Source organism: Salmo salar, chromosome ssa07 (genome assembly GCF_905237065.1).
Source record: "Salmo salar chromosome ssa07, Ssal_v3.1, whole genome shotgun sequence".
NCBI classification, from domain to species: Eukaryota; Metazoa; Chordata; class Actinopteri; order Salmoniformes; family Salmonidae; genus Salmo; species Salmo salar.
In genome coordinates this window covers 38,230,881-38,246,311 of record NC_059448.1, presented here as the reverse complement: position 1 = coordinate 38,246,311, position 15,431 = coordinate 38,230,881, and the positions used below count along the sequence as shown (strand labels likewise).

General features: G+C 44.4%; 1 protein-coding gene across 7 annotated transcripts in view; it reads left to right on the top strand.

Annotated features, from left to right (window-relative positions):
* LOC106609242 (transcription factor EC) overlaps positions 1-14,187 on the top strand; it is a 46,127-nt gene extending 31,940 nt beyond the window's left edge. For 2 of the 7 annotated variants that reach the window (XM_045721931.1, XM_045721936.1), the window contains 7 exons: positions 5,539-5,790; positions 6,374-6,475; positions 8,717-8,840; positions 10,170-10,226; positions 10,339-10,414; positions 11,331-11,478; positions 12,968-14,187. In XM_045721931.1, the coding sequence (XP_045577887.1) occupies positions 5,539-5,790; positions 6,374-6,475; positions 8,717-8,840; positions 10,170-10,226; positions 10,339-10,414; positions 11,331-11,478; positions 12,968-13,429 (1,221 nt within the window). In that variant the 3' untranslated portion in view covers positions 13,430-14,187. Of the gene's footprint in view, positions 1-1,764; positions 5,028-5,523; positions 5,791-6,373; positions 6,476-8,716; positions 8,841-10,169; positions 10,227-10,338; positions 10,415-11,330; positions 11,479-12,967 lie in introns of those variants that run through there. The other 5 variants (XM_045721934.1, XM_045721932.1, XM_014207799.2 and 2 more) reach the window with 5 other exon arrangements.
* The last annotated feature ends 1,244 nt before the right edge of the window (positions 14,188-15,431 follow it).

Here is a 15,431-nt window from a genome sequence, read left to right as displayed (position 1 = left end):
CCATTTTGAAAAGAAGGTTGACGATATCCGATCCTCGTTTGCTAAGTCAAACGACACCGCTGGTCCTGCTCACACTGCCCTACCCTGTGCTTTGACCTCTTTCTCCCCTCTCTCTCCAGATGAAATCTCGCGTCTTGTGACGGCCGGCCGCCCAACAACCTGCCCACTTGACCCTATCCCCTCCTCTCTTCTCCAGACCATTTCCGGAGACCTTCTCCCCTTCCTCACCTCGCTCATCAACTCATCCTTGACCGCTGGCTACGTCCCTTCCGTCTTCAAGAGAGCGAGAGTTGCACCCCTTCTGAAAAAAACCTACACTCGATCCCTCCGATGTCAACAACTACAGACCAGTATCCCTTCTTTCTTTTCTCTCCAAAACTCTTGAACGTGCCGTCCTTGGCCAGCTCTCCTGCTATCTCTCTCAGAATGACCTTCTTGATCCTAATCAGTCAGGTTTCAAGACTGGGCATTCAACTGAGACTGCTCTTCTCTGTGTCACGGAGGCTCTCCGCACTGCTAAAGCTAACTCTCTCTCCTCTGCTCTCATCCTTCTAGACCTATCTGCTGCCTTTGATACTGTGAACCATCAGATCCTCCTCTCCACCCTCTCCGAGTTGGGCATCTCCGGCGCGGCCCACGCTTGGATTGCGTCCTACCTGACAGGTCGCTCCTACCAGGTGGCGTGGCGAGAATCTGTCTCCGCACCATGCGCTCTCACCACTGGTGTCCCCCAGGGCTCTGTTCTAGGCCCTCTCCTATTCTCACTATACACCAAGTCACTAGGCTCTGTCATATCCTCGCATGGTCTCTCCTATCATTGCTATGCAGACGACACACAATTAATCTTCTCCTTTCCCCCTTCTGATAACCAGGCGGCGAATCGCATCTCTGCATGTCTGTCAGACATATCAGTGTGGATGACGGATCACCAGCTCAAGCTGAACCTCGGCAAGACGGAGCTGCTCTTCCTCCCGGGGAAGGACTGCCCGTTCCATGATCTCGCCATCACGGTTGACAACTCCCTTGTGTCCTCCTCCCAGAGTGCTAAGAACCTTGGCGTGATCCTGGACAACACCCTGTCGTTCTCCACTAACATCAAGGCGGTGACCCGATCCTGTAGGTTCATGCTCTACAACATTCGCAGAGTACGACCCTGCCTCACACAGGAAGCGGCGCAGGTCCTAATCCAGGCACTTGTCATCTCCCGTCTGGATTACTGCAACTCGCTGTTGGCTGGGCTCCCTGCCTGTGCCATTAAACCCCTACAACTCATCCAGAATGCCGCAGCCCGTCTGGTGTTCAACCTTCCCAAGTTCTCTCACGTCACCCCGCTCCTCCGCTCTCTCCACTGGCTTCCAGTTGAAGCTCGCATCCGCTACAAGACCATGGTGATTGCCTACGGAGCTGTGAAGGGAACAGCACCTCCATACCTTCAGGCTCTGATCAGGTCCTACACCCAAACAAGGGCACTGCGTTCATCCACCACTGGCCTGCTGGCCCCCCTACCTCTGAGGAAGCACAGTTCCCGCTCAGCCCAGTCAAAACTGTTCGCTGCTCTGGCACCCCAATGGTGGAACAAGCTCCCTCACGACGCCAGGACAGCGGAGTCAATCACCACCTTCCGGAGACACCTGAAACCCCACCTCTTTAAGGAATACCTAGGATAGGATAAAGTAATCCTTCTAACCCCCCCCTAAAAGATTTAGATGCACTATTGTAAAGTGGTTGTTCCACTGGATATCATAAGGTGAATGCACCATTTTGTAAGTCGCTCTGGATAAGAGCGTCTGCTAAATGACTTAAATGTAAATGTAAATGTAATGTCTGCCTCAGGCCTACAGTACATCTACAGTGCCAATGTCTGTTAGGCATACTGCTTGATGATGTATATGCTAGTGGAATGATATGGACAGCATTCAACTACGTATCTTGTACAGTGGGACAGAATAATGGCATGGATCGAGTGCACAAACAAACATGACTTTGGGTCATTTTGACATAGGAGAAAATAATTATAAGTGATATCCAAACCAATAGGGTGTGTGGGTGCGGGAGCAGACGCGACAATATAGTCCCGACACGAATCTAAGGTTGCTACCCAGGCCGGCTGGTCGTTCGTTCTATCGGTTCGGTGGCCAGAGACGCGACCCAGTCGTTAAAGTCTTTCTGTTCTGTGTGTATGGACGCGACCCAGTCGTTAAAGTCTTTCTGTTCTGTGTGTATGGACGCGACCCAGTCGTTAAATCTTTCTGTTCTGTGTGTATGGACGCGACCCAGTCGTTAAGTCTTTCTGTTCTGTGTGTATGGACGCGACCCAGTCGTTCGTTCCATTGCCATACTGGCTGGCAACGTTCTTATCCCTTGCTTGCAAGCAAGCTAGCCAACTACAGCTAACTTAGTCACGTCAAACAGCAAAGTAACTGCATTTGCATTTGTTTAAGATGTTTTTTAGTGACATTTATTGGTGTACATTCGTAACAATGAGCTAATGATGCGCGATTTCGCCTGGTATAGAAAATGTGCTCTCTCATTAGGACACTGTTGTTCAGAGGAGCTAGCCAACAACACAGCTAGCACAATCACTTCAATCTGAAGCTGGAAAGACTGCAAACTAGCTCCATTTAGTTTTATATTGAAATTTCATTGTATATATCCATAAAAATCGGGCTAACTGATTCATGATTTCGACTGGCTGAGATAAACTGTCTGCTTGTCCCGACAAGTGCATTACTATGGCACAGCTGGAGATCGAAATGTCAATATTCAAACAATGTCGCTGATGTCGGCGAGACCGACAGCAAAGTTTATACAAATCTCCGCTGTTGAAATCCAAATGCTAGTCTAAAAGAAATGGAAGATAATGTCGAGATGTTTTTTTATAGAGGAGATCAAGTTTATAAATTGCCTGGCTGGGCTGATGAGACAGTGGATTGCGCAGTGAGATGGAAGAGAGTAAATAGGCATTTCAACGTCATTGCTATGGCCACTGGTAACTTGTGTAATAGAAACCGTCTGGAATGCAATTTTAACCACGAAGCATCTAGGATTAGACCCACCCGTTGTATAAATGATGATGCATTTACATGACACTTCAACATTCTATGGCAACCATGTTAGCTCCCCATTAGCATTGCATGGGTAATATTCAAACAATGCTACGTAACTGATTTGTCTAGAATTCGAACAAAATTCACAATTCTAAAAGTCGGCCTAACTCTTTAAATATATGACTCTGATCATGACAATCCACTGAATGACAGAAGGGACGTCACAATCAGTTCCAACAAGTGGAATAGAATAAACACAAACTCTTCCATTTTCAAGAGTGTCAAAGTCATTTACAAATGTCTACATCGCCGATTCTCCGGGCAGATATCTTATTCTGTGCCTAGTGAACTGCAGTGTGTCTTGTCTTCATGCACAGTCCTGTCATTGTCGTGCCGCGCATTAGTGACAGAAGATACATTACTTGGCAGGAATCTAATTAGAGGTCCCCTAACAACCTAATAGGCGTGTCTCCTGCTGCATGTACAGTAGAGAGAAGGCTATTAATCCAAGGACAACCTCTATCTCTTCAGACAACAAGCTGAGTGTAGTACGCTGGCAGTCTTTCCATCCGCTGTGGAAAAATGTTGATTGAGTAACAAATGGCATCTTGTTTAGCCCTTAGTTGCCAGCGATGAGACTTGTTCTCTCTCTTCATTGGTGACAAGTTCAGTATTGTCGCGCGGGAGTCCATTCTGAGCAGGGCCAGTCTTCTATGTGATCTATGTGGACGACAGACGACAGCACTGGTGTTGACCAAAAATGCTGATTCTATACTATCGTTATGTGCTAAATGTGCATCTGTGTCTGTGGTCAAATCAGGTGCTTCTAGTACTTTTGTTTAGATTATAATTCTTTTTTTTACAACCTCAAGATGTTGTTGCTAGTATTCGAGTAAAGGGGAGCAAGTGGTCACAGTTGTCTGCTGTGGTCTGGAGCCAAAAAAAAAAGTAATTCTGAATGTTCCTGTATGATGACAAGGATTACAACTTCACAACTGTAGTCCAGACCTAAGTTGACCTGAGTTGCTTCTTCTCTGTATTGAATAGCTACTCCTAAAAGGAGACAAACGTTTACTGTCAGGAGTTCAATCAGCATGGCAAATGGTTTCCAGTAAAGACGTTCAATTCTTATGGGAATTCACTGATAGTAGATAATAAAACCCAATTCATCCAGTGAACCTAATAATCAATCAACCAATTCTTCCCAAAATACTTAAGCAACCGTAAACCAATAAAACAAACCTGACTATAATGATCCCCTTTATAGCCCTAGACAAGAGTATAACATTTTTAGACAAGAGGATAAAAATAGGGTCACGATAGCTACAGTACTAAAATTAGCTCCCGGAATAGTCCATCTAGGGTTATTCTTTGAGTAATTGACATTAGACAATGAACGGCCAAAGGAGGGGTCATGGCAGAAATGGCCATCCAAAGTTATTTAAAAAAGAAGAACAAGAAAGAACCAATTGTGCTAGAGTCAACTACTAGACCCCCGAAGGAGATCGTAGAGAGTCCGGACTAGAGGTCGATCGTGATTGGCCGATAACTCCCAAAAAGAAACAGGGCGGTCCCGTTGAATTAGTCGAGATATGGACAAAAGCCATAGGCAGATATCCTGTTGGGATCAAACCCGGGGGTAATCTGATGAGTCTCTGTTTGAAGTGATTATCACGGAGGGAAACTAAGGGATCGCCGGCTTCTCGCCTAATTATCAAATTTAGTGCAGAGCCTTAAGAAGTTTATAAAGACACTGGCTGACGGCAGGAGGGGACAGGAGGGGACAGTCCTCAACATATCAACTCACCAGGATAGCCACCGGATAGCAGCAGCTTAACTGCAATCCTACTGCTGCTTTGAGCTGTTCTACAACTAGCAGACCAGACCTGAAGACAGTTGTTCTCTCTCTGACTGATGAGAATGCCACACTTAAGTGACTGTGGTTACTACAAGATGAGAGACGGAGCCCGAGTTTCCAATGTAAGGATTAATGTTTCAATAGCAACAGTATACATACTCCAATGACGTCGACTTGGACACTTTGTTGAGATGTTCATAATTGGTTTAGTAAGTTGATTGTAGTTGTATGGTGTGTGTATACATTTAGGGCATAGACATTTGAAGGATACGAAGGATACTACATTGGGACATCTGCTAGTGCTCTACTTACTGTTACAACTTTTTACACTTACGGTAAATCCTCTTCTTACTGCCTGTCTAAGGTTTGATTTGTCCGTGATTTGCTTGAGAAGTCAAGAGGATTTGTCTTGTATTCAGGGGTAAAACATGATTAAGAACAATTTGACGAAACAGCTTCGACATGACTCACGACTTGCTACACTATCAATGCTCTCTCTGAGACTGCACTGACTTTTATATTTTATGTCTATCTTAGATTGCATACTAACACTCAACTCTGTTATCTGAGACTACATAGTAACCGTTGCCTGTTGTGTTACCCAATAACTGATCTTAGGTCTGTATGGAACAGGTCCAGAGCCACCTGGAGGGCTCTAAGTTCCACCTGCACCAGGCCCAGAGTCAGCAGGTCAAGCAGTACCTGACCCTGGGTTCCAAGCTGGCCGGGGGACAGGGGGGCCACCCTCACCCCACTGCGCAGGGAGGGCAGCTCCTGGGCACCGTTCCAGTGATGAGGAATGGCCACATGGCCCCCCTCAGTGATGGCAGCACCCCCAGCAGCCCCGTTACACTGCTGACCCTGGCATCCAACCACGACAGCGAGGTGAGTGAGCATTTTGATTGATCTTTTCAACAACAGTAAGTGTTCATCTAGGTACCTTTTGATATTTAGTGTTGGGATTCAATCAATCCCGCTATTTGTTTGTTTTATCTCAATGTCTTTGTTTAGTGGGTCCTTACAGTGCCAAAAATAGTGATTTAATCACACTATGCAGGTTTGATTACAGAGTCCTAAATATCTTTTACCTGAGATACCGGCTGTGTAAACAACTCAGTTATCTCTAGTGACCCGCCCATTCTCTTTGAAATGCTCAGCAATAACTTCAGAGATTCAGTTCCTAAAGAGAATCTCTGTTAAGGAGGAAACTAGTTTGATAACATACATTTCCCCCCCCCCACCATGGCTGATCTCTTCCAGCATGGTGGTGAAGAAATGTCTGTTATTGGATTAGGATCCTAACTGTCCCACCTTCTGAATGATAGGTTTAGAGATGATGCAAAAATAAATGTTACATTGAATTACAATGAGAGCATTTGCTCACCTAGCGTTATAATTACCAGTTGTTGGATACATAATGTATCTGAATTGAACTGAGGCTGGTACAAATATGACTGTTTTCTTTTAGTTTCCAATGGATGAAGTCATTGATGACTTGATTAGCCTGGAGTCCGGCTTCAATGACGGGGGCTTGGATTGTATGGATCCCAGCATCATAATGCAAAACAATGTAAGTATGACTAATCATATTAACTATTATATCAGTTGCAAACGTCAAGGGAAAAACACTTATTTGAATTGCAAAACTAAGGGTCAAAACAGAAGAAATGCTATCGACATGCAGGTGTTTCTGTCTATTGATTCTTGCTGACCTTATTCCTTGATCCAGACGGGATTCCCAGAAGATCCTTGATCTTCTTGACACTCACGAAGAGCATATATTGGGTAGTTAAGTTCAGCTTTCAAGTTAAGTTGCTTAACTAACTTCTTTAAAGGACTTAAAAGGGGAATATGAGGAACTACTTCCTCTGCCAAACATGAACTTTCAGGCTCGACTTGCTTGGGGAAAAAAGAGCTGGCTTTGTGTGAGGTCAGATTAAGTCCACCGATGAGTCAAAGTTCATTTCACCTGGGTTGAGGCTTAAAGCATTTCTCACATTTCTCAAGATGCCGAACAATATGGATTCATCCGCAAGTGATGTCATTACACGGTAATTGATGACAGTGTGAGAATAATGTGTTAATTAGTATAAACACTAAGTCTGTGATTCTTCTTTTTTGTTGTTGCTGAAAGCCCTACATGGACACTGGTCATTACCAGGGAGTTTGGGAATGGTAGTCAAGAAGTCAGAGGGAGAACGGCGAGACTATGCTAGATATCTACTACAACAAAAAAAGATCTTGTTCAGACTAGGCATTCCATTAGAAAAATGCATGGATGGCAGCAGAGACAAGTGCTCCCAGTGCGAATTATATCTGGAGTTGAATTCCAAAAACAAAGATTAATTTGAGTAGCGATTATAGACACACCTGAACTCACCACAGAGGTATGTGGTACTAAAGGAAAATGTGTTCCCACCGCATTTCAAGAGAGAGGCATTGAGGAGAGGCCAACCAGACAGAGAGATAGAGATGAAGAGAGATAGAGAAAGACAGAGGCAAGCAGGCAGGCATTCACACAAACACACACATAGAAACGGAGAGGGGAAAAAAAACGGGGTGACAGAAAAGCAGAGGGGTTGTGTGTGTATGAAAGACAAGACGGGGGGGGGACGGGGGTGTAGAGAGTGAAGATCAGAGCGACAGGAAAAAAAAGGGAGAGGAGGAGAGATTTAGAGCGAGGCAGTGAGGCATTGGATTGGGTTAATGCCTACACTCCCGATGGGCTTGTTCCGAAATGATAGCGAGCTTAAATGGATCAATTCATTCTAATTAGTCATACAGTACGATGCATCACGTCGTTTTGTCATGTCAACATATCCCGGGAACACAGATGGGAGCGGATTGAAGTGATTACGATGTGAGCAGTCGGGGGACCGTCGCAATCTTTCATTTTGATAAGTAACCCCCCCCCCCCCCTCTGTTAGAGATAATGACAGAGAGAAAGCCATCTACAGGCAAAGCAAACCGACTGCAGATATTGAAATGTCTACAGTTCCTTCTTTTTCTCCCACTCCCTCCTTCCTTCCCTCCCATAACTTGACCTCTATTCTTATCCCTCCCTACACTACTCTAGGAACTGAATTTCACACATACACAGTGACAAATTGTCTTTACACAGCTTGTGGCATCTATGCCGGCTTTTGTAGGATTCCCAGAAATACACAGCTCCCTAAGATTAGACATGCATACATGCCTTTCCTCTGCATTCCAACAGAGTTCCTTAAAGAGACCGTAGTTATCCCGCTTGTTCGGAAAATATATGCCTATTTTCTCACAGTGGACAAGCGACGTAGAAAAACAGTTTGGTGTCTGTTTGGGCGGGTTATGACCCGGCTTTCATCCAGTGGGGTGCTATTTTGAACACACAGACGCCTCTGTGTTCTGGGGCCCTTTCAAGCTGAGTAGCCATAGTGGCCACTGATAATGGTACTATTAGGCTAGTAAACAGGGGCACGGAGCGAGGTCGTACCCCCAGAGAAGGACCTGAGAGGGCCTTAGGGGACGCAAACAGGGCTGGTGGGGAGACATGGAGGCCCCTAGCCTCTCCTGCTGGATCACACAAAGCAATGCCCTGAGGGCTGAGAAGTGACAGGACTGCCAAAAGTGCTATGATTGCCCTCATCTGAAAGCCTTACAAATTCCCGCCACCATTTCAATGCTTTCAAATGAGCCAAAGTCAAATCTGCTTCCAAAAGTTTCAATGACTTAGTGAACTTGAGGTCCCCGAGTCTGAATGAAACGTTATCTCTCTGGTTCTGTGTTCAACCAATTCCCTGACATCTTTCTCCTCTCCTTTCCTTCTCTCCAGGTGCTTAGCAGCAGCATGCTGGACATCTATGGGTGTGAACCAGGTATGACTACAGCCCCTCATGGCCGAATGACACCCACCTCACGCCCCACTATGCTCACTACTGTAAAAAGGGAAGTCACAGGTACGAACACACATCATAGCACTAAAGATGATCGAAATAAGGATGGAAGTGTGAAACTCAACCACGTTCAGTGGCATAAAAGCACAACACTCTAGGTGACACATTCCTGACAAGTCTAAATCATGTCAGTTACTGGCATCCATTTATTTATTTTTTTAGGAATGAATAAGTTAAGCATTTTTTTTAAGGTGCCCGACAACAGGAAGCAAGAAAGAGTAATCCATTTAGTCATTTTTCTTCTTTGGCTGAGTAAAATTATGACAAAATGCTGTGTAGGCCCTCTTCTTCAACCCTGATGTGTACAGCGTTAATCCTACACAAATTTACTAAGTAAACTCATGAATATCCTTAGATTAAGTTTGTCAGCTCTCAGCCGATTGCCATTGTGTATTCTATACAGCATCTATAACTTGTCAGTCACTTTATTATAATGGAAGACAGTGCAGGTTCAACATGGATTTGTTTTGGATAAATTACGGATCGCTTCTGTAGGGTGCATATTCAGTAGCACGAGTTCACTGTCTAGTCGTATCAAGTCCAATGAAGAAGGAAGCTGAAGGAAAACAGGACAAATATGTTTACATGTAGCAAATAGATTTTTCCCTTAAATGTGTAGTGTTTGGATTACAGTTGTATCACTCACATACCTAATTATCAATGGCCTCTGTCCATCGTCCCCGACACAAAGGACCTCTGAGAAATGTTTTATAAATGCCATGCATCAAGTAAAGCTAATTGATTTAGGAAATAGAAAGGATGCCTCAAGAACGCTTCACTCCGACGAGAAAATAAGTGAATTAGTATATTTTTCATATAAGTGTGCGGTCGGGAACAACGGGCAGTTACACAGAGGTCTAAATGATCTTATTGAATCAACAGACGGATGGAGAAATCCAATCACAGGTTCTAATTATATCATTTGGGAGAAATGTGAATGTGAATATGAATGATATATCATGCCTTTCCCCTCATGGGGAGATCAGCAAATTTGTTAAGCAGACTTAATTGCCAGGCTGAGTGGCTTAAAAGAGGACACAGATTTTCCCACAATGAACCGAAAGAGAAGAGATGCAGTTATGTATGCCAGGCGGGCTGGGAGCGAGCGGGATAAATCGAGCCCTTTCACTGTGTGTGTGTGTGTGAGTGTGTGGAAGGTTCAGACTCTGTGGAAGGTTCAGGCTTTGTGTCCGTGGTGGCGAAGATGATCTTCACCCTCGGTCTGCCACCCCAGAAATATCCAGGCCAGAACTGTGTATCAACTGACTGGACTTTCTTGGATACTCTTGTGTGCGTTTCTTATCGGGCTGTGTTCTTCTTTGTGTTTCACAGAACATGAAACGAGAGTGATGGCCAAAGAACGACAGAAGAAAGACAACCACAACTTGAGTAAGAGCCGTCGCCCTACTCAATACAGAGTACCTTCGGAAATGTTGTGTGGGGCACTAAAGTAACTCAAAGTCCTCTCGCTCGCTCGCTCTCTCTCTCTCTCTCTGACCAGTTGAAAGAAGAAGAAGATACAATATCAACTACAGAATCAAAGAACTTGGAACGATGATACCAAAGTCGAATGACCCGTAAGTGATCTTGCGCTTATTACACTTTTCTCAGTGTTTATTATGTTCAAAACGTTAGCTTACCTGACTCAAAGAAACTCCCCACGATCAAGTCTATTGCCATGAAAAGAAGCGCAAATGTCTGGCTGGTGTTAAGCATATCGAATACTAAACACAGGCCGCTAAATGTTGTTAATTGAATTCAAATTAATACTCAAGAGCACATTTCGCTTCTATTTCAAGGGTGTACTTGAGTAGCTATTGTAGTCTTCACGCTCTGCAAAGTAGTGAGTCTGTGTCCTCCTTGGGCACTCAACAGTAGACTACAGCTTAGAGCTCAATGATGAAGATTGGGGTCAAACGCAAAGAAGGCCACCACCCATTTGAATCAAAGTTTGAGCACAATTGGCCCACTAAGATGGAATACGGAAGCCGGAATTGGAATCCGACTGGCCCAACAGCAATTTAACTTTTGATAGAATTTAAATGGAAGGTTACCGCTGTCGCCGTGCCATTAAGACAAGATAAAGAAGATTATTAGCTGTGGAACAGACCAACGTCTTGTTCCAAAGAAAGGTGAATTTTACAACTGCTTCCTCCTTTTAAAAAGTAATGGTATCAGGGAATGGGGCCTGCACTCTTGGCTTCTTCTAAAGTCACATTTTCCCCCCTCTTCCGACACCTATTTTTACTTGAGGATTAATTTTACCATACAAGCGGTTCCAAAATGGACTTTCTGCAGACGCACTTATACTTAACTATTCTATTAAAATTCCCATTCAAAGGCTGGATGTAATGTCCGAGAATGAATAATTGGCCATGTAAATCACCATTTCTTATTCATATATAAAAAATGGGTCCCTGTGTAAGTTTTTGTACAGAACATTCCGCTGATGCGGTGAATAAAAGGTTATCTTTTTACGTCCCTCTGCCGTAGTGATATGCGCTGGAACAAAGGCACCATTCTCAAGGCGTCGGTGGAGTACATCAAGTGGCTGCAGAAGGAGCAGCAGCACGCCAGAGAGCTGGAGAACAGGCAGAAGAAGATGGAGCAGGCCAACAGGAGGCTACTGCTCAGGATCCAGGTATGGACTGTGGGAGAGAGAAAGACAGACACCCTCAAAACCCAAGCCCCCTACCACTACAGATCCCCAACCCAGCGACTTCCCCATCCTTAACACCATATAAATGTGCACCATCACGGCCCTGATGCTCAATAGAGACCCCCCCCCCACCCCACACCCCCTTTCCCTGACAGAGACCGGACTTGCTCCTATTGATGTTTGTCAAGCAGTTCCTCATCACCACTCTTCTCTTCCACCTCTCCTCTCCAAGCCACAACAATTATCTGATTAATAAATAGAGTGACAGACTTCGGCTCCATCCGTCCGGAAGGAGGAATCAGGTCAGAATTAGATTGTGAGTCCTAATAATACCCAGAGCCATGTCTCTCGCCCCCCCCACTTCCCCTCGCCCTAAAATGATGCATTAAAACGGGGCGACTGGGTATTGACATGGCAGCAGAGCAGAGCCAAGCAGACAGTGGAGACGTTGCCACATGTCCTCAGCCACTGAGACATCGCAATTAACCACCAAATGAATCAGCACATTCATGGCTCTGGCTCTTACGCTGAACTCACAGTAAAGCCATACTTCTCAATGTAACAGTGTCATCCTAAAGAACGCCGCGACCAACTAAAACACAGAAAACACAAACGAGACGAAAAGAGACATTTCATGTGGAGAGAGCTAACGAAAGCCTTTAACGGAACGTTAGCTTCACAGCGTTAGCCAAATAAGCGCTGATGACCGTTGATAACACACTGTAGGGAGAAAGACAGCATCAACACCAAGCATCACCCACATAAACATCACACTAGTCTTACTTAAATATACTGTTGGAATCCTACAGAAAGATGTTGAAACTGAGAAAAACGGACGGCTATAACTTTGCATCACGTAACGTGGGAACAGCAATGCCTCTCACTTGCATCGCATTCCTCTACACTCTTTTTATCCCCTGAGTTTGCTTAGCTAAACGACATGTTAGGTTAACCGTTATCAAGGTAGATTGACAACAGACTACTTTCCATATTGTTACTGCTCATAGAGCGTCGATGGGGAGGCGTGAACCATGTTGCTGACCTGCTGGTAGCTGATTGATGAGGTTTTGTCATTGGTTCCTCCCCGTCATGTTTATAACACATATCCCGAGGGCCCTGGCTGCTTCCTGAAAGGGGGGTCTGGAGAGGAGGGGTAGATTAAATGGATCGGCCTTCACTACATTAGAGTGCTATTTAAAGTCAATTCATAATCATCTACCGGTATGTGTGCGTGTGTGTCGGGGAGGAAGGGGGGGAGGGGGTATATGTGTATGCATGTGTGTGTGTGTGTGTGTAATGTGTATGCATGTGTGTGTGTGTGTGTGTGTGTGTGTAAGGGTTGCCAACTCGTACCGAGCTCATTCTAAGAAAAGTAATCTCCTTAAAAATCTTCTTCTTCGACACTGTTCCCATTCATATGTATTTGAGAAGAACACTGTCCTGATCCTTGGTCCTTTTCTGTGCGTTTCAGGAGTTGGAGATCCAGGCCCGTGCTCACGGCCTCCCCAGCATGGCCACTGCCCTGGGTACTGTAGAGCTCTCCTCCCACCTCCTCAAACAACAGCAGCAGCAGCCCTTGGCTCCCCAGTCACAGCAGGGTCCCCAGCCACCCCTGTATCAGGAAGAGCTGAACGGGGAGTACCTCCAGAGGACCTCCATGCCAGCCATGACCACTGGGGGCGTCACTGGGGTTACAGACCAGGGTCAGGGGGTGGTTGACTGCTCCACCACTTTCTCCGACCCGCTGTCTCACTTCACAGACTTCTTCAGTGCCACACTCAAAGAGGAGCAACGGCTGGACGAGATCCTCATGGACAACCCGCTCTCGCCGTTCGGCACCGACCCGCTTCTCTCTGCCGGCTCACCCGACGCCTCCAAGGACTCCAGTCACAGGAGCAGCTTCAGCTCGGACGATGGCGATGACGACCTATGATCCCTGACCCCTCCGCGACCCCACGGTGACCCTGTGTCAAAGGTCAAAGGACATACAGCAGTTGGTCACCCTCACAAAGTGGTGCAGGGATTTGTTCCAGCCCAGCACCAACAAAACATCCGATTCCACTGACCAGCTCGAATCATTGAGAGCTTGATTAGTGGGCTCAGGTGTGTTAGTGCTGGGCCGGAGCAGAAGCCTGCACACCCTGTGGCTCTCCAGGACCAGGGTTAGTTACCACTGGCACTCCCACTTTTTAAAAACTTTGGTGGAGAGTGCATACCTCGCGGACAGAACCAGAGTCGTGAGAAAAAGGGAGAAAGACAATCGGTCCATACTGATCATATAATACTGTTCCATAATGCAATGGACACTGGGGTTGTTGTACACCACTGTAAACTATACTGTGTCTTTGCAATATGCCAAAAGAGGACAGTGTCCTTTTCAGATGTGTACTATTACAGTTATTGTATAAAAGGACTTTAAAACCATTGAGGTTCACTGATGGGCCCTATCTAGAGCTAGTTACTGGTGGTTCCTCTTCCAAACAGAAATTAAAATGGAACAGTGATACTAGGCGAAAAAGCCTAGTACACTTCCTTTGTTTGTCTTTAAATGTATTTTTACAAAATGTTTTATGTATTTATGTGTTTTAATCCATGTATTCCTAAAAAAAAACATTACATTATCTAACATGCTCTCTTTTTTTATTCTTAGTGGGGGTGGGGAAAATATAATAAAACCCTTTTTTTTATAAATCAGACTTGGCGTTTTTTTTCTCATTATAATCACACATGCTTACCACATACCCAACACAAAATATCTAGTGTTTAATTTGTAATATTGCCTACTCTATCACAAATAATTACAATCAAATAAATGATGGAGAGACCTCCTGTTAACTTTCATTATTCTCCTATCTAACAGGAGCAGTCCAGTTATGAACCAGGAAGAGTGACAGAGAGGTTGATTATCACATAGTCAGAGGCTAGACCTATGAGGTTAAACTGATGAATGAAGGTCCATACAGGGGAACTGTCTGAACAAAGGTGAGAGTGTGGGTAAAATGAAGGTTTCACCCAGGGTGACAGACAGTAAATGAGCGACAGAGAGAAAGACAGAGAGAATGGGAAAATGAGGAGTGATGATGACGATCCAGATAACGGCTCTTAAGGACAGGGCAAAGGCAGAATTAAAGGAGAGTATAGGCTTTAAAAAAAACGTGGTCGTTAAAAGTTCTATGAAGAAGCTCGATGTCTGATTTGAAAGAATATGTCAAATTAATCATTGAGAATCAAAATAGTTGCTTAAAAACTTTACTCAGAAAAGTTTAGTCAGACTTGTTTTGGATACATATAATGCTGTAATCTTTAGAAGAAATCTTTAATTAGTGGATATTTTCTAATCATGTTCAAGTTATGCATTAATAAAACAACAAACAGTCCAGAGTGGAAAAAACAACATTTCAATGCGTTTCAGTGGATAGCCTGTGTTCTTCATCAAAGCTCTTCTAAATTAATGTTTTAGAATGTTATTAGCTTGTATGTTTCTCCCATAATGAAATCGAAAGATTTCTGCTTGCATCTCCTCTCTAGCTACAAAATAAAATTGAACCACCAATCATTATGAAATATAGGCAGGCCAACTACAAAGCGATGAGTGATGTTTACGGGTAATTGGCCAACGCAATTATGGAAGGTAAATATGGATTTTCATTAAGGAGAAAACATGGAGGGTCTCGAAGAACTTTGCGTGGCTAAAATACATTTTCCAAAGGCACAATTTACATTTTGATGTCAATACGATTCTCTCCTGATACTCTCCTATTGCAAATAATATATAAAATAAATAATTTGGATACACAAGCTTATCATTTGGTGACTAAAAGAATCAACACATTTCATCAATTGAATGCATTTCAACCCTGTCCAGTTTCCTTGCTACATCAAAGACAATATTGAACAAAGTTCAAGGGCTTCTACTCAAGGGCTTCAAACAGTGA